Below are 19,197 nucleotides of genomic sequence, written 5' to 3' on the forward strand. Positions count from 1 at the left end.
AGATTTACTTAAACCTAACTAACCTAAGGACATCACACACATCCATGCCCGAGGCAGGATTCGAACCTGCGGTCGCGCGGTTCCAGACTGTAGCGCCTAGAGTCGCTCGGCCACCCCGGCCGGCATGGAGAGGCTCTGAAAGGATAGTCCAGCCTGGAGAGCTGCATCCACTCAGTCCTCGGAGTGAAGACCACAGCAACAACAGCGCAATCGGGAACCTCTTCCGTACGCTGGGACCGTTTATTTTGCCAGTGTCGGCGGAGAGGGCGGCTGCCGGCGCTTTTGGCCTAGTAGCGACGTGCCCCGGACGTCGTGGGACGGGATATCTCGTTCGACGCGCGCTCATTTCGCCAGCACAAGGGGCCATTTGTGTCGCCGGCCAGCTCCGTCGGCTGATTCCTCATGTGGGACATACATGTAGACGGCGCGGCGTAGCGGCCCGGAGCTGTTTGTTTCTCCGGCGCGGCCTCCCTGGGCCGTGACGGATGGCGCCCCGGCGCGCAACAAGGGCCTCTTTACGACCGCCGGTGGGCCGGGCGTCCCGTGACGTAAGCCAGAGGCGTCCCGCAGGAGGGCGCGGGGCGGCGTGGGCGGCGCCGCCCCACGGCCGCCCGCCCGCCCTCCTTCCGGGAGATGCAGCCGTAGCGGCCTATTGCCGACCGCTCTGTGTTCACACCTTGCGTGTCCGCTTTACCGTCCCTTTACCTTGTATTTCCATCACAGCGGATACACTAACGGAAATTCTCATCCTTTGCTTCTTCCTTCTTGCTCAACATTAGTTAGTTACATAACAGACGGTTAAAAATTGTCTCGCCATTTTCTCGGTTTTACCAGAGTACTCCATCTTAATACTTGCACGTTATGTTGTTTTAAAGGCTTATTTATTTATTTATTGCCAAATTATAGACCTGTTACCTTATGTTTAAAACAGGTCGTACATCTTACAATTTTCGTTTCTCATCTTTTTATAGTTTTTTTCCTTTTGTTTTATCTGCAAAATTTACAAAGAATTACACTTTTCAAAATAACAATAATTTAAGGGTGAAATATAAATAAAATTTTGTTGTTTTTTAAGAAGAATATAAAAAGAAGATAGGATAGATGAGAGATTTGTAAGTACCATCACCGAATGTGACTGACGCTGAATACCTCGTAATGGTTTCTTCGAGCCGTTGACCGCCAGTCACACACAAACACACACACACACACACACACACACACACACACACAAATGGTTATTAATAGAGAAATAATGTTGCTTATGCTATTTAAAGGCTTACTAAAGTTTTAAAAAATTTGAAGTAAATCAGTGATCCCAATGTCGTGGCCTCCCCTTGTTTAGTTCCATAAGTTTGTGGGGGCGGCGGGCGGAATTTATTGGTTATATTAAAAATGTAGAATGTAATGTAGAAAAGATGCATTTCCCAGCCGACTATTATTATTATTATTGTTATTATTAGTGTTTTAGGGCGCACAAGCGGCAGATTAGCAATATATGTGGGGCGGCGGGTGGAATAATTGTTATTATAAATGTTCCTATTATTTATTTAATGCTGTTGTTTGCCGTTCTCAACACTGGCTCTCTAACTACAATGTTGGCAACCAGAAAGTGATTAGCAAAACGTGAAGCCTGTAATTAGAATTCCTAGTGCCCACTTCATCTGAGAAATACACTTATAGCTACAGCTTATAGCTCTGAGGAATTAGGAGATTGTCTGGGATTCATAATCAAAAACGGTTCTCTAAAAATGTTCACTACATTCTGAAAGTCACAGACCAAAAAAAGGAATCCACACAATCCAACTAACAGAGCAGTTCAGAGTCTAATGCGCTGATGCAACTATAACTGTTCAAATTAAATGTTTAAATGAATGCTCGCCATCATTTGATGATAATGTTCATCAAACGCCACGCTAAATAATGCTAGAATGTCTGTCCCGCGGCGGCACGTGAAAGTACGACATTCGCAAACTGAAAATATATCATTGAAGTCATCCCAGAATTAACACTTCACTCGAAAACGATTTCATGGTTACGCGTATCCCGAGTAACTTATTACGGCATCCGAGGCTGTTTACAGCAATGATACCGACGCGACGCGACTCCCGGCACAGGTGGTGCGCTATTCAGCGTCTGGAGAGAACTGGGGCCTTCCTTCTCTCGCGCAGCGTTCTTATATATAAAGCCGCGGTGCGGACGGCTAAGGGAACGCCTGATCAAATCGGCTCTCCCAACTAGCCGCTGGGCTAGTAATGCACCACTTTGTAAGTTATCGAATGAATCATAGCTTCTTTTCCTGATGGCCGATGATGCTCTCAATTTAAATGTGCATTCAGCACACAGGTGAGTAATGATAATAAAAGTCTGACGTGGCTAAGTCAAATATTTTGGGCGAGAGAATTAATTTAATTACACTACACGCAGTAGACGAGCTCTGAACTTGCCCTTTGGAGATACGCTATCGCTATAGTTTTATAGTTATTCAATTGAAACTTCTCACATCTTTATGTTTATAGCGGATATCCCTTCTACTTAAATTTAAACATCCTAGCCTTATTTAGTCGCCTACTTAATCTATCTTGCTTCCTTAAAATTTAAGACAAAAACCAGAAAATCATGAATTTCCACTAAAGTTTTAATTTGTGTGATACAGAGTACTGTTTCTACTAAATTATTATGAAAAAGTAATCTAAATATAAATTTTTAAGTTTCTAGCTCTTTTCTGTTGCGCCAATGATTTTTACAGAAAAATGTCCAAATTTCGAAAATGGTTAAAGTTATTGAACTGATGTTCAACACATATTGATTTAGTATTACTCCTGACATGCTAGAACCGTTTCAGGTTATTTACTTGATTTTTTAAAGTATTGCGCAACATTTATGACGTCAGAGCTAGTTACAGCGGACTAGGCTGGCACACAATGGAAAGACTGATGTGAATGTTATACGGCGTGAGTAGGCTGCTTCCCTACAAGTTCTGCCCTCATTGGGTGTCGCTCCAGGCCTGTACCGTTCACGACGAATCGCCGTCTAGTCCTCCTTTAGTGTCCATTTGCGCATACGATTTTAATCAGATGAAGCACATCACTTTATTCCCCTTAGTGTCTTGAGCAGTTTCTTTTGAGACCTACACCCAAGAGCCAAAATGACTGGCACACCTACATAAAGTCGTGTAGGACCCCCGCAAGCACGCAGAAGTATCGCAACACTACGTGGCACGGCCGTGACTATTATCTGAAACACAGGAGGGAATTCGAACCATGAATCTGCAGGGCTGTCTATAAATCCGTAAGAGTACGAGGCTGTGGAGATCTCTTCTGAATAGCACGTTGCAAACAATTCCAGATATGCTCAAAAATGATCATCTCTGGGGATTTTTGTGGCCAGCGGATGTGTTTCAACTCAGAAGACTGTTCCTGGAACCACTCTGTAGCATTTATGGAAGTGTGGGGTGTCGCATTGTCCTGTTGGAATTGCTAAGTCTGTCGGAATGCGCAATTTATGTGAATGGATGCAGGTCATCAGACAGAATGCTTACGTACGTGTCACCTGTAAGAGTCGTATCTAGATGCATCAGGGGTCACATATCACTCCAACTGCACACGCCCCACACCATTACAGAGCCACCAGCTTGAACAGTTCCCTGCTGACACGCAGGGCCCATGGATTCACAAGTTTGTCTCCATACCCGTACACGTCCATTCGCTCGATACGAGGTGCATTCAAGTTCTAAGGCCTCCGATTTTTTTCTAATTAACTACTCGCCCGAAACCGATGAAACTGGCGTTACTTCTCGACGTAATCGCCCTGCAGACGTACACATTTTTCACAACGCTGACGCCATGATTCCATGGCAGCGGCGAAGGCTTCTTTAGGAGTCTGTTTTGACCACTGGAAAAGTCACTAGGAGCCAGGTCAGGTGAGTAGGGAGCATGAGGAATCACTTCAAAGTTGTTATCACGAAGAAACTTTTGCGTAACGTTAGCTCGATGTGCGGGTGCGTTGTCTTGGTGAACAGCACACGCGCAGCCCTTCCCGGACGTTTTTGTTGCAGTGCAGGAAGGAATTTGTTGTTCAAAACAATTTCGTAGGATGCACCTGTTACCGTAGTGCCCTTTGGAACGCAATGGGTAAGGATTACGCCCTCGCTGTCCCAGAACATGGACACCATAGTTTTTAAGCACTGGCGGTTACCCGAAACTTTTTTGGTGGCGGTGAATCTGTGTGCTTCCATTGAGCTGAGTGGCGCTTTGTTTCTGGATTGAAAATGGCATTCACGTCTCATCCATTGTCACAACCGACGAAAAGAAAGTCCCATTCGTGCTGTCGTTGAGCGTCAACATTGCTCGGCAACATGCCACACCGACAGCCGTGTGGTCGTCCGTCAGCATTCGTGGCACCCACCTGGATGACACTTTTCGCATTTTCAGGTCGTCATGCAGGATTTTGTGCACAGAACCCACAGAAATGCCAACTGTGGAGGCGATCTGTTCAACAGTCATTCGGCGATCCCCCAAAACAATTCTCTCCTCTTTCTCGATCGTGTCGTCAGACTGGCTTGTGCGAGCCCGAGATTGTTTCGGTTTGTTGTCACACGATGTTCTGCCTTCATTAAACTGTCGCACCCACGAACGTACTTTCGACACATCGATAACTCCATCACCACATGTCTCCTTCAACTGGCGATGAATTTCAATTGGTTTCACACCACGCAAATTCAGAAAACGAATGATTGCACGCTGTTCAAGTAAGGAAAACGTCGCCATTTTAAGCATTTAAAACAGTTCTCATTCTCGCCGCTGGCGGTAAAATTCCATCTGCCGTACGGTGCTGCCATCTCTGGGGCGTATTAACAATGAAAGCGGCCTCATTTTAAAATAATGCGCATGTTTCTATCTCTTTCCAGTCCGGAGAAAAAAAATGGGAGGCCTTAGAAGTTGAATGCACCTTGTACAATTTGAAACGACTCTCGTCCGCCCAGGCAACATATTTCCAGTCACAAATCGTGCATTGTCGGTGTTGACGGGTCCACGAAAGGCCTAAAGCTTTGTGTCGTGCAGTCAAGTGTACACGAGGGGGCCTTGGGCTCCGAAAGCCCATATCATGATGTTTCCTTGAATGGTTCGCACGCTGACACTTGTTGATGGCCCAGCACTGAAATCTGCAGAAATTCGCAGAAGAGTTGAACTTCTGTCACGTTGGACGATTCTTTTCAGTCGTCGTTGGTCCCCTTCTTGCAGTATCTTTTTGCGATCGGAGCAATGTAGATGTTTTACCGCATTGCAGATATTCACGGAACACTCGTGAAATTGTCGTACGGGAAAATCCCCACTTCATCGCCACCTCGGAGGTGCTGTGTCCCATCGCTCGCTCGCCGACTATAACACCACGTTCAAACTCAGTTAAATCTTGATTACGTGCCATTGTAGCAGCAGTAACTGATCTAACAACTGCGCCAGACACTTGTTGTCTTACATAGGCGTATTCCGTATTCTGCCTGTTTACGTATTTCTGTATTTGAATACGCATGCCTATTCAAGTTTGCTTGGTGCGTCAGTGTATATGGCGACTACAGGACCACTTCAGAGCGTAGCCGTCCCAGCATTGCAGCCCGTACACGTCAAGCAGTAGCGGACACAATGGCCGGCGCCCGTCACACGGAGACAAACTCTTGCCCGCCGCTGCCGTTTCTGCCCCGGAGAGCACGGTGCCCGGCCCAGCGAGAATATAAAATCGGCCAGAAAAGGAGCCGAATTAAATTATATTCACGTAATACTTTGTTAGCGAACTCCTGGGCGAACAACGCGATAAAAGGGGTAAAGGGAAAGGGGGAGGGTGCGGGGGTGGATAGGGGAGGGGCGGGGGGAGTGGGGGAATGAAAAAGTTTCCCTTCCGCCCCTCCCTCGCCTCCCACCATCGCCGGCTTTTCTGGGCCTTTCCTTCTATTCAGAAAATACCGAGGCGACTCAAGTCGCCGGCGCTCTCCTCTCCTCTCCTCTGCAACGCTTCTTTCACGGCCGCGCTTTATTATATAAAGCCCCGAGAAAAGACAGTGTAAGGGGCCGCGAGCGCCACTGTCGAGCGGGAAAAGTATTTTCTTTCAGCCCGTATAGCGCTTAACTAATGCAATATTCATTAAGCAGAATAACATCTCGTTTCGCGAAGGAGTGGACCATCTTCAGCCGGCCCCTAATTACTGTGCGCCTTTATTTCGTTTCGTCATTCCTCTGCCCATCCCTCCCAAACCACCCCTCATTTCCCCCCTCACCCTCCCTTTTTTTTATTATTAACTTTGTTTCCTCGCAAAGAAACTTCGTGCCGCCGGAAGAATAGTAAAAGCGTAATCTTTCACGCATGCGCGACCCTCAGATCGAGACGGGCCTACTGAGGAGAGAGAGAGGTGAACGCGGTGAAGTTTTCGGGCCGTCACTAAGAACAACTCCTTGTGCCCCTCTCCACCCCCCCCCCTCCACCGCCGCCAATGCGCGAAAGGGAGAGAAAATTCTTAAGCAGATAGTCCTCGCAAGAATTAACAGCTGTCCGCATTGTAGTCGCAAGATACAGTCGTGTCCTGTCCCTTGACCCGTACTCTGCCCACGAGAAGAAAAGGCGAAGAAAAACCCTCGCGAAACTCGCTGAGGAGATGAATAATTACGAAAACTTCAAAGACGGCAGGCGACAGGAAAAAGGAACGCACGCACGCAAGCGGACTTGTGGAGGGTGGCCGGGGGGGGGGGGGGGGGGGAGGAGAGAGAGAGAGAGAATCACGCATTTATAATTTCCCTGCCCTAGCCTGTGCGTGCGCTTAAAAAGTTCTTTATCGCGGAATAACAAATACTAATTTTTTTTTTCTTTTTACCCTTCCTCTGCTGTCACTTTTTCGGCCAACAACCCTTCCAGTCCGCGATATTTGTGGATGCAGAGGAGGTGATGAGTGGCCACGAAACTTTTTCCCGCAATGCTTGTTTTGTTTCTGTTTTGTACTGCCGTTATTTTAATTCTTCTTGCGGCCAGGAATACGAGACGGCATACGTACGCCGACGCCGTAATTTTTATTCGCCTTAAGGAACGGGTTCGCCCCTTCCGGCGGGCAATGTCTGGTCTTGTAAAAGAAATGGCCGCCGGCGAAACAAAGGGAAAGATTTAGCAGCCGAGCGCTATTTGCATCTTGCGTGGATGAGGCGCCGATTATCATAAGCAAAGTTTTACAGAGCGTACAGACCGCAGGCTTCTTCGGCGCCTTCGCCGTATTACGTTTGATGAGAACAGTGACCACAGAATGTGGAGAAAGAGTAAATCAAAGAAAGGCGTAAGAGACTTGACGAATATCAGAAACGCGATGAAGTTGACGTAAGAACTGGACCCTGTGCGGTAGAGGTGAAGAATTTCTGCTACCTTGCAAGCAAATAATGCATGAGGGCCACAGAGCTGAAGACATCGGACGTAAAATAATACAGGGGAAAAGAGCAGCATTAGTTCAAAAGCATTCTTCTAGTATGAAACAGAGACCCTAATTCAACAAAAAAATTATGGTAATGTTTATTTGGAGCATACTAACAAGAGAACCTCCCCATCGCACCGGGTGGTCCGGTGACAGGCGGGCTCTGCTGACTTTGAAAGGGTAAGTCGACGCGTGTGAGGGAGTCGAGTGAATGCTTTGCAGACGCCGACATTGTCAAAAGACACGCCCGGAGGGGTCTGAAGTAGCGGCTGGGCTAGAGGTTCCGTTACTTCGCAGAAACTTAGCGAAAACACTTTCTGGCGGGCTACCAGCGAGGCGTGGGAATGACTTGTGTACCCGGGCAGTTGTGGCGGGAAAATTCCCGCGCTTTCTGCAAAATAGTAACTGTGATTGGTTTGCTCAGGGCATAGCTCCGTGACGTAGCAAAATCAGCGCAGAAATTGGCGCCAAGAATCTCCATTGGTGGAATGGTAGTGCTCCGGCAATAGAGGGGAATTTTCCGCCGGTTTTCGAGTTGCTGATTGGAACGTTTAACCACGGCCACTGTCGTGGGGGCGGGAATGTTGTGTGTTCGGCCTGTACGGGTGCTCTAGGTAGTCGGCTCTCGCCTTTCGGTCGAGGACGTCGAAGCAACCAGCCATCGCCTTCGGTACGCCAGATCGTGTTCTGGCAGATAAGAAGACAGTTTGGTAATGGATGTCCGCAGCACCGGCAGACAGGGATTTTTCTAGGTGATAATCAGAGCTCAGCAGAGCGCGCCTGTTCGTCTTTTTCTAACTTTGTTCTGTCTTGAGTAGCAGCAATTAATGTTGGGTTAGCTGTGTGTCTCTCTTAAGATTTGAGTGGCAAGGAATTGGCTCCATATACCACTTCGTCTTAAACCTCACAATCTAGTTTAGGGACAACTTCACCTTCATAGCGTTTGTTTGAGTATCCAATTTGAGCCAATTTGATGTATTATAAATGTTTTTTGTTTATTATTTTGTGTTTCGTCTTAATAAATCATATTGTTATTTTGGACAGAACTTTCATTCTGTTAATCGGTAGAGCAACCCCATCATTCCTCACTATGTTAATGAAACCTTCGTTTATTTAACTCATTTATCAAATTAAATTATTGCAGGTGCCAAACTCTCTTCTACTCCACTGGCAGGGTTGATTAGAGTCAGTTCGCGTATTTTTTTTAATCCTTGTGCAACAGCAAAAGTCGGAGTTAGAATAGGGGGGCTTAGAGCATCATTTATATATGAAGACTCTCGAAGAATTTAGTGTTAAATACACTGCTAGCCCCGGCACCTCGCACACTGCACGTGTGCAGAATTTCTGGCCGGCCCTGCTCTAATAAATATTCAGACGGATATAGGCTATATATATATATATTTAGCAGCAATGTACATGATTTATGTTAAAACGAACTGCGAGAAATAATATCTTGAGCTAAGTTGTGTTGTAAAAATGCGTGGTTTCATTTTCTTTTCCGCAGTCAGTTTAAACTAAAACAGCAGGCAGGTTAAGCATTAAACAAATTGGTTCTCCCACAAATGTTCCTTCTATATATATTTTTGTTAAGCAAAAATTGTGTTCACAACTACATGCTGTTTCGTTTTCAAAAAAATGTTCAAATGTGTGTGACATCTTACGGGACTTAACTGCTAAGGTCATCAGTCCCTAAGCTTACACACTACTTAACCTAAATTATCTTAAGGACAAACACACACACCCATGCCCGAGGGAGGACTCGAACCTCCGCCGCGACCAGCCGCATAGTCGCTGTTTTTATTCCTCACAGTTGTTCTTAATGGAGAACATAAAGTTTCATTTATGGCCTATCGGCTTATGATAAGAATACCACTTAGGAATCTGAATCGTTCGCAGATTAAAAGTATGCGAAATAATGCCACTGTAGCTGTAGTCACATATGGAGCAGCAAGGGATGTCTGTCATACCCCGTCTACGATATACCCAATCATATTATGCGACTTGAATTCTCAATCAAGGTTTCGTTGATCATAACAATAAACAAAGCTCAGGGACGCAGTGAGGGGAGGAGGGAAGATGTCGGGAGGGGGGAAGAGGAATGGGTATAGAGAAAAGGAAGAAGTAAAAGACAGAGGGGGGGTAGGAGGAGGAAGAGGAGGAGGAGGAGGAGGAGGAGGAGATGGAGAGAAATAGGGTAGGACGTGATGGACAGAGAGAGGAGGTGAGGAGGAGGAGATGGACGAAGAGAAGGGAAGTAGAAGCAGATGGACAAAGAGATGGAGAGATGGAGAGATAGAGAGGGAGAGATGGGGAGAGAGAGAGAGAGAGAGAGAGAGAGAGAGAGAGGAGGGGTGGGAGATTAGATATTATATAAAATTTTATACGTATCTGGTAAGTGCGAAGCATTGCTGGGTACGCTAGTTTGGTTATAAAATCAGCCGCACGTTGTGTGGAGTCGTGAGGGGCTTGTTCCTGTCTTGTGTGTTCGGCTTCCCTGCATCTATCGATTAGTTGGCAGTGTAAGTACAGGGCGGTGCGAGTCACGTTTGCTGCCATACAGGAATTCAACGACCTAGCGTTGTTAAAAGTTCAACTTAAGTCTCCCATAGGAGGTTAATTTACTCCCAAAGAAAACTGTTTTTCGCCTTTTATACTTCAACGTGTGACCCTGATACTGTTCCCTGGATCCAGGATAAGTGGTTGTTAGTGTCTCGAGCTCTCGTACAGTCGTCTATTGAGTTGTTTCTAATACCTTCATGAGAGTAGATTTTTATTTCGCAATGCCTTGCTCTGCGTCTGTTAAGCATGTTGTTGTTGTTGTTGTTGTGGTCTTCAGTCTTGAAACTGGTTAGATGCAGCTCTCCATGCTACTCTATCCTGTGCAAACTTCTTCATCTCCCAATACCTACCGCAACCTAAATCCTTTTGAATCTGCTTAGTGTATTCATCTCTTGCTCTCCACGCTGCTCTCCAACGCTAAATTTGTGATCTCTTGATGCCTCAGAACATGTCCTTGCAACCGGTCCCTTCTTCTAGTCAAGTTGTGCCACAAGCTCCTCTTCTCCCCAATTCTATTCAATACCTCCTCATTAGTTATGTGATCTACCCATCTAATCTTCAGCATTCTTCTGTAGCACAACATTTCGAAAGCTCATATTCTTTTCTTGTCCATCTCGATGGTAACAAGTTTGTCTTCATCAGAAACGCTTTCCTTTCCATTGCCAGTCTACATTTTATATCCTCTCTCCTTCGACCATCATGAGTCATTTTGCTCCCCAAATAGCAAAACTCATTCCCTACTTTAAGCGTCTCATTTCCTAATCTAATACCCTTAGTATCACCCGATTTAATAGGACTACATTCCATTACCCTCATTTTGCTTTTGTTGATGTTCATCTTATATCCTCCTTTCAAGACACTCTGCATTCCGTTCAACTGCTCTTCCAAGTCCTTTACTGTCTCTGACAGAATTACAATGTCATCGGCGAACCTCAAATTTTTTATTTCTTCTCCATGGGTTTTAATTCCTACTCCGTATTTTTCTTTTGTTTCCTTTTCTGCATGCTCAATGTACAGATTGAATAACACTGGGGATAGGCTACAACCCTGTCTCACTCCCTTCCCAACCACTGCTTCCCTTTCATGCCCCTCGTCTCTTCTAACGGCGGTTTCTGTACAAATTGTAAATAGCCTTTCGCTCCCTGTATTTTACCCCTGTCACCTTCAGAATTTGAAAGAGAGTATTCCAGTCAACATTGTCAAAAGCTTTCTCTAAATCTACAAATGCTATAAACGTAGGTTTCCCTTTCCTTAATCTAGCTTCTAAGATAAGCCGTAGGTTCAGTTTTGCCTCACGTGTTCCAATATTTCTACGGAATCAAAACTGATCTTCCCCCAGGTCGGCTGCTACTAGTTTTTCCATTCATCTGTAAAGAATTCGCGTTAGTATTTTGCAGCTGTGGCTTATTAAACCGATTGTTCGGTAATTTCTGTTAAGCATATGCCTCGCGTAATGACCACGACTAGAAAATCAGAGACCCTACTGGTCATCTAGCGAATGCATCATTCGCGAATCAAACAGCGAAAGCGGAAGTGACAGAGGCTTCAAAAGTGTCCACCGCCACACAGTGCTGCAGGGTGCAGAATTTTTCAGCGAGGCCTGGCGCTTCCTTTTTTTTCGCCGCGCCGCGCCTGCCAATGGGAAACGGGGCGACAGCGGCCGGCCAATGACGTCAGAGCGCAAGGTGCGCGCCGGCAGGTGCGAGTGGCCCCGGGCGGCCGGAGGAGGGGACCGGCGCGGCCAATGGCAGGTGGCGCCGGCTCACCTGGCCAGGTGCGATAAAACGATAGGCCGGAGGGCGTGGCGGCGGCGCCGGCGGCCGGCCAATGGCGGCGCTGCCCACCTGCCGGCGCGGCGCCAGGCAAGGTGTCCGCGCGGCGCGCAGGCGCGGCCGGGCAGGTGAGGCGCGGCGTGACGTGACGTGACGTGACGTCACGCACAGTGGAGGCGGCCCGACCCCTCGCGCTGCCACTGTGCTGCGGCTGGCGATGTGCGAGGGAGGATACGGAGGCGCGAACACGCCAGCGAGCAACAAGCCCAAGAGCCGTTCTGAGCAAAAACTGACGGGATACAGTCGCGTGGGCATTCTATGAGCCAGGTCGCTCGCGAGCGTCAAGACACCATAGGGCCGTCCAGGCTGAACCTTAGCGCCCCTTTCGGTAAAAATCACGTAGTGGACATCGCTTTGGATTTTACTATTAGCGATATCTATATGTACATAATATATATGAAAATACTCATTGGGAACACGTCAGAGAATCAGCTTTCAACCGCAACGAGATCGAGGGGTACACTACACGTTAGTCTAGCACGAAAACCATTGTTTATGGGCGGCGGAGGAGAGGGGCTGGGGGGGGGGGGGAGTGACATTACGCTCTAGGCTGCCTTTATGTTTATTAAGACATTTTTGGAGGGTGAAAAATTTCCTTTCTGTTCGTCCATGAATCCCAGAAAGCAGTAGATACTGGCGCGCAGGTAATTGCCGTGTTCTTTGATCTCATGAAGGCATTCGATATAATCACACTGCCATTTAGTGGACAAAGTACAACATACATCTGATTGGACTCGAGACTTAGTGGCAGGAAGAAATCAGCACGTCGTTATTAACGCTAAAAATAGTAAAATGTAGAATAACTTCAGGAGTACCCCAGTGCAGTGCTGTATGAGCGTTAGTATTTACGGTATATCTATATTGGTGGTGTATCGGCTGGCATTGCAAGATTCATGAGTCTGTTCTAGGACGATTCCGATGCCTTTAGGGTTGTCGCAAACCCAGTAGAGTCGTAGCAAAATGCAGGAGCATCTGCGGACGATCATTCGTTGTCGTAGGGACCAGCAGTTGACTCTCAACGTAGTTGAATATAACATATTGCGCAGAAATAGGCAGAGAGCCGTTTATGCGTAACTACACTACTGGCGATCAGTCGCTGGAAACACTAACAAGCACAAAGCACGAAGGTGTTTATACCGACATGTCTGTACAGATTTTTTTTAAATTTCTTTATTCAATTATTATATATATACATCTTAACTCACTACCTAAATATATTGGTAGGTCTTAATTTCATACTTGCAGCTGTCATTTCTACACTACAGGCTAATGCTTACTATTAGTATATCATTACAGGGTTCTCTAATTTTCACAGACAGTGTTTGCACAGACAAACAGTAGCGTGTGAATTAATCGCGAGCTGGAAATATTGTTTGTATTACTTTTGTGTTCGGTGACTGCAAAGTGTGGCGGCGACTCAATTGACGCGGATAAGGTGTGCAGCCCAGGTGAAGTGCTTTAGTACTGGCTATGTGAAACGAAATGTTCCCGGAATGATGTAGCTCAGCGGCGAAATTGATAAAAGAACAGAAAATTTCAGATCAGCATAGCTTCTGCCAGTAGTTGAAACCGTCAATATTACTGTGAGTCTGTCGTAAGTACTTATAGTGTTTACCGGGCGGGAAGGAGCGCCTGGTCCCCGGCACGAATCCGCCCTGCGGATTTGCGTCGAGGTCCGGTGAGCCGGCCAGTCTGTGGATGGTTTTTAGGCGGTTTTCCATCTGCCTCGGTGAATGCGGGCTGGTTGCCCTTATTCCGCCAGAGCTACACTATGTCGGCGATGGACAGCAAAACGTCAGTGACTGCGAATGACAATCGTGTATAAAAGGAGCTGTAATGAGAGAGAGAATCAGATGCGACAGCAGTCGCAGCATGTTGACGTTACCTGAAAAGGCGCTTTTAGTGAAGCTGTATTATCAGAATGGGGCATGTGCTAGTTCAGCGTTACGATCCTATCGCCATAGGAAGGGGATTCGAACGGGTAAAGGTCAGTTGACAAATGCAGCTGTGGCGAGAATGATTTCGAAGTTCAAAGCCACGGGTTGTTTAGACGATAGACCCCGTTGTGGCCGACCGAGCACAAGGCGTAATGCTGCTGAGACAGTTCAGGAAGAAATGGAGACTGTAGCGGGTTCGTCTAAGCACGGGGAAGTCAGCGCTCGTGCAGTTGCACGTCGCACCGTCATTCCATACACTACTGTTTGGTGGGCACTTAGGCGTACCCTCCGATGCTATCCGTACAAAATCCATCGGCATCGTGAACTGTTACCTGGCGATTTAGTGAAGCGGAGGGCATTTCAAAAGATGGCGGAAGATGGCGATTGGTTGAGTAACGTGTTGTGGACCGACGAAGCTCATTTCACGCTCCGACGGTCTGTCAACGCTCACAACTGCAGAATTTGGGCTACCGAAAATCCTAGAACTGTCGTGGAAACTCCATTCCACGACGAGAAAGTCACGGGATGGCTTGGATTTACCACATCTACCGTTATCGGGCCTTTTTTCTTCGAGGAAATGCGTGATTCTGGTTTTGTAACTGCTACCGTGACTGGTGAGAGGTACGCCGATATGTTACAGAATCACATCATCCCCAGCCTGGCTGATAAACACCTGCTGGAACGTACGATGTTTATGCAGGATGGCGCTCCACCCCATATTGCTAGACGCGTGTAAGATCTCTTGCGCGCGTCGTTTGGTGATGATCGTGTGCTCAGCCGCCACTTTCGTCATGCTTGGCCTTCCAGGTCCCCAGACCTCAGTCCGTGCGACTATTGGCTTTGGGGTTACCTGAAGTCGCAAGTGTATCGTGATCGACCGACATCTCTAGGGATGCTGAAAGACAACATCCGACGCCAGTGCCTCACCATAGCTCCGGACATGCTTTACAGTGCTGTTAACAACATTATTCCTCGACTACAGCTATTGTTGAGGAATGATGGTGGACATATTGAGCATTTCCTGTAAAGAACGTAGTCTTTGCTTTGTGGAGGATGCTAAGTTCACCGGACTTGGATACGATGTGACGTCATTATGAAGTATACACGCTACATCGAAAACGATAGAAACCGTATATCGACCATTCGACTTTTGTGAACTTTCGAGAGGTTGTGACAGGGTAGCGCTATGCTCTGTGCCATTCGTTTAAATGTGTTTTGCATTCCTTGCGTTTAAATCGTGTATTGCACTGCGTTTGTGTCCTGTGCGTTGTTTTTCGTTTGATCGTCTCTAATTATTGTGGCTATCCGTTCATGTTGTGATGCAATTCGTATTTTGCATAATCTTGTCTTAGCAAATTATACTGCTGACATAAACCACATTGACATGGCCAGGTACATGCTAAAACTATTGTGGTTGTGTACATGACATAATATACAGTACGTCTGGTTTATCATACCACCATGGAATGCTTTGACACTGCATTCAATCATTTCATACGTCAGTCAGTACTAGACACTAACCTTTGGTTAAGATTACATTGGGAAATCCACTTCCCCTCGTATTTCATCTCCGGTCGACGATTTTTCTTCAACAATGCCTCATATTTTTCTTTTTATGTTCGAAATTCAATCATTCTACACACCAGTCATTACTGGACACTAAGGTACCTGTCTCTGCGGTCCGAGTGTAAAATTACTTGGAATTATGGTTGATAAAAGACCATATTGGGATGGACATGTAAATTACTTAGCTAACAAACTTGCACTTTCAGCTGTATTATTTAAGAAAAAGAAGTCAGCAAGAGTATGCTGCTACAATCTAATATGTACTGACAAGGCCAATTGTATGAAACCATACAAAAATGTTGATAATAAATAAATAAATATTATTTTCGGCGTAAGCATTCAATACGACAATCACACAATCTAATCTGTTCGGGACATCAGAAGACTTCACTTTTTTTACGAAACGTGTTGTCCGTGGTGTTTTCAAGGCCACGGTCTGGAATATTTCTATTAATATCCAGCTCTTTTGCTTTTATTTTGGCGAAATTCATATACGCTGCCACACAGCTGTTTTCAGAATCGCACGTGTCAAAACAAACCACTAGCTGACGACAGTTTAGAATCTCGAACGTTCGTAAAAGTCGATAGGGTGTTAATCGACTAAAGCGTATATACGTCATAATGACGTCACATCATATCCAGGTTGGGTGAACTTAGCATCCTCCTTGCTTTGTCTTACTTTGTTATGTTAATTATTGCTATTCTGATCAGATGAAGCGCCATCTGTCGGACATTTTTGGAACATTTGTATTTTCTTGGTTCTAATAAAGCCCCATGTTACTCGAAGCATGTGTGTCAATTTGTACCTCTCTGTCTACATTATCCCGTGGTTTATTCAGTTTTCAAGTTAATACTGACTTTTTGATCACCCGGTATAAGCGACATTCCGGCGCGAAGCTGTTCTCCTCTAGCGAGGCTAGCGACGACCGGCGTTAGTTCAGCTTCCTAGAGCACCTTTGTCTTTCCTTGACAGCCTGTGCGCGTAAGGAAGTAGTGTGTGTGTGGGGGGGGGGGGGGGGAGGACCGCCCGCTTGTCTGACGAGTAACTCGGCCCGCTCTGCTTTTGTGCAGCAGGCTGACATTCCTGCTCGCAGTCCACGTGCCTCGCGGCTGTCAGTAGCGACCAGGCCACGTGCAGGACACGCCCCCGCAGCCATTGTGGCGTGGCACAGTGTGTCCTTCAGAGAGGAACCGCCGCCTTTGTGAGCGCCTCCTGCCGCGGCTTTGTCTTGCCTCCTGGAAGGACACAACGCCGCCCTTACCGAGGGCCACACCTGCTCCTGAAGGACATCCGCCCCGCAGGGTCGCCATTTTCTCCCCGCTTTGGACGACGCGCCGACTTCCGCTTGTCTTGCCTGCTCCTTCCGCCGCACCTCAGTAGCCAGCAACACGAATACCACCTCTTCGTATATCCATAATTGAAATGGACGATTTGGAACGTCAGCTAGTATAATATACCGGGTGATCAAAAAGTCACTCTGAATTTGAAAACTGAATAAATCACGGAATAATGTAGACAGAGAGGTACTAATTGACACACATGCTTGGAATGACATGGGGTTTTATTAGAACCATAAAAATACAAACGTTCAAAAAATGTCCGACAGATGACGCTTCATCTGATCAGAATAGCAATACTTCGCATAACAAAGTAAGACAAAGCAAAGATGATGTTCTTTACAGGAAATGCTCAATATGTCCATCATTCCTGAACAATAGCTGTAGTCGAGGAATAATGTTGTGAACAGCACTGTGAAGCATGTCCGGAGCTATGGTCAGGCATTGGCGTCGGATGTTGTCTTTCAGCATCGCTAGAGATGTCGGTCGATCACGATACACTTGCGACTTCAGGTAACCCCAAAGCCAATAGTCGCACGGACTGAGGTCTGGGGACCTGGGAGGCCAAGCATGACGAAAGTGGCGGCTGAGCACACGATCTACACCAAACGACGCGCGCAAGAGATCTTTCACGCGTCTAGCAATACTTCGTGTTTTTTTTCTAATAAAACCCAATGTCTTCCAAGCATGTGTGTCAATTTTTTACCTCTCTATCTACATTATTCCGTATTCCTTTCAAATTTATACTGACTTTTTGATCACCTGGTATGTTAAAAAATGACGAAATTCCTCCAGCTGTATTAAGGTGTTGGTTTTATTGGCGACTAGTTTCGATGTTGTTAAATCATCATCTTCAGGCCCTGAATACAACATACCATACATAAACAACTCACGCAACAACAGTAATTCATGAGTTATTATGCATGACAATTCTGTTGTAACCATATTACATAATGGGTAATTTTAATGAACTAATTATATATATTTTTTGGTCATTTCCGTGAAAATTCCACTCTGGACATTGACCATTAACGTGGTATCACTAAATACAAATGAAGCTGTATATGCACAATCGTTTTATGACAGGTTAATATCAGGTATTAAAAAATAGGAGTATATAAAATCTTAAGCGACAAGGCGTTATTCTAATGGATAATAATAATATACGCGTGGAACATTGCAATCTTTAAAATTTCTATTTTTTTGTTTTTTAAATTAAATACTGAACTATAAAAAGGCGAACATACGCATTGCCAATCAGACATATGTTAGGTGAACTCCATTGTTTTTTAGTAGTGAACGGTGGGCAAGGCAGACTAGAGTTACGTTTGCAAAATTCCGTACTGTCATCATATTAAAGTAACAGTGCTGTAATTTACTTAGACAACTTCGTTCCTAACACCACGAAAGAAATGGTAAGGGACCGAAAAAATGGTGTGAAACCCAGTTGATACAAGGTAGTCAATAGAGTAAAATATATGCTAATCGGTTTAAAAAACTATTCATTGCAATAGAAGTAAAAGTTAACACGTTGCTGAAATAATTTCTATGTCGGTGTCTCACCGAAGGCTATGACCTAGTGTAACCTCCCCACACGAAATAATTTAAAATATTATTTTTTTACTGATTCTATTTTTTGTGTAACCTCTGAACAAAATTGGTTCACATTTAATTTACCCACAAAATTCTTTTCTCATTTAATATAAGCTCGAAACAGAAAAATTCCTAAACCTCTTAATAAAAAATTCAGTAACCTGGTAAAATTTGGACGACAGCAGTGCTGCGTCATGGCCCTGTAAGATCATTCTGAATAAAAAGCAAAAATTCTCACCTCAATGAAGTCGGCAACTATCTGCTCTTACAATAGCTCTTTTCCGGCACAGGTCTGTGCAATGCTGGCCTATACATTTGTTATTTATGAAAGGAAGCAATTGATTTTTCTTTTGCAAGAATCGGAATGATCATGCATTGAACAAAATATTAAATTCTTTAAATTGAAATGAACGCTTGTTACTATTAGGACATTTTTTTAAAAGATATACATGTGAGTTTACATAATATTACTAGATATGCGCGAGGCTGTTTTTTTTTTTACCTTATACAATAATATTCGGGCTCCGGCATCGCTGCACCGTGACCGGCCCAGCCAACACGATACACCAGACAGGACTGACAAGCGCAGACAGGCGACTGCTCGCTAGCAACAACTTACTGCCACTGCTACACAGTTCGTACTGCAGTCAACACTGCTCTTTGGTCTCAGATTCTCTTATAGCTTACATATCGCAGGCAGCGCAAACCTCTTACACTGGGTCTAAAATAATCAATTCCAGTATGTTTACATGGTCAAAAGTACGATCAAGCACACGGCAATGCTCTAAATAGATGCAATCTAGGTAATGTCAGTTGAAATAAAACGGTCAAATATTTAACCTATTTGTTGTTGCTCTAATAACTACACACAAACACAGCCACTCAGTAAAATACACGCTGTGTAATTCTTGTATTAAGTATGTGATCTCGT

The 19,197-nt window shown here is 45.5% G+C and overlaps 1 protein-coding gene across 1 annotated transcript in view; it reads right to left on the reverse strand.

Annotated features, from left to right (window-relative positions):
• Positions 1-342: 342 nt before the first annotated feature.
• Positions 343-19,197, reverse strand: part of LOC126109426 (translation initiation factor IF-2-like) — a 61,888-nt gene continuing 43,033 nt past the window's right edge. Inside the window, exon 3 of the mRNA XM_049914460.1 lies at positions 343-664. Coding sequence (XP_049770417.1) covers positions 343-664 — 322 coding nt within the window. The remainder of the gene's footprint in view (positions 665-19,197) is intronic.

This window comes from Schistocerca cancellata, chromosome 12 (assembly GCF_023864275.1).
Source record: "Schistocerca cancellata isolate TAMUIC-IGC-003103 chromosome 12, iqSchCanc2.1, whole genome shotgun sequence".
NCBI classification, from domain to species: domain Eukaryota; kingdom Metazoa; phylum Arthropoda; class Insecta; order Orthoptera; family Acrididae; genus Schistocerca; species Schistocerca cancellata.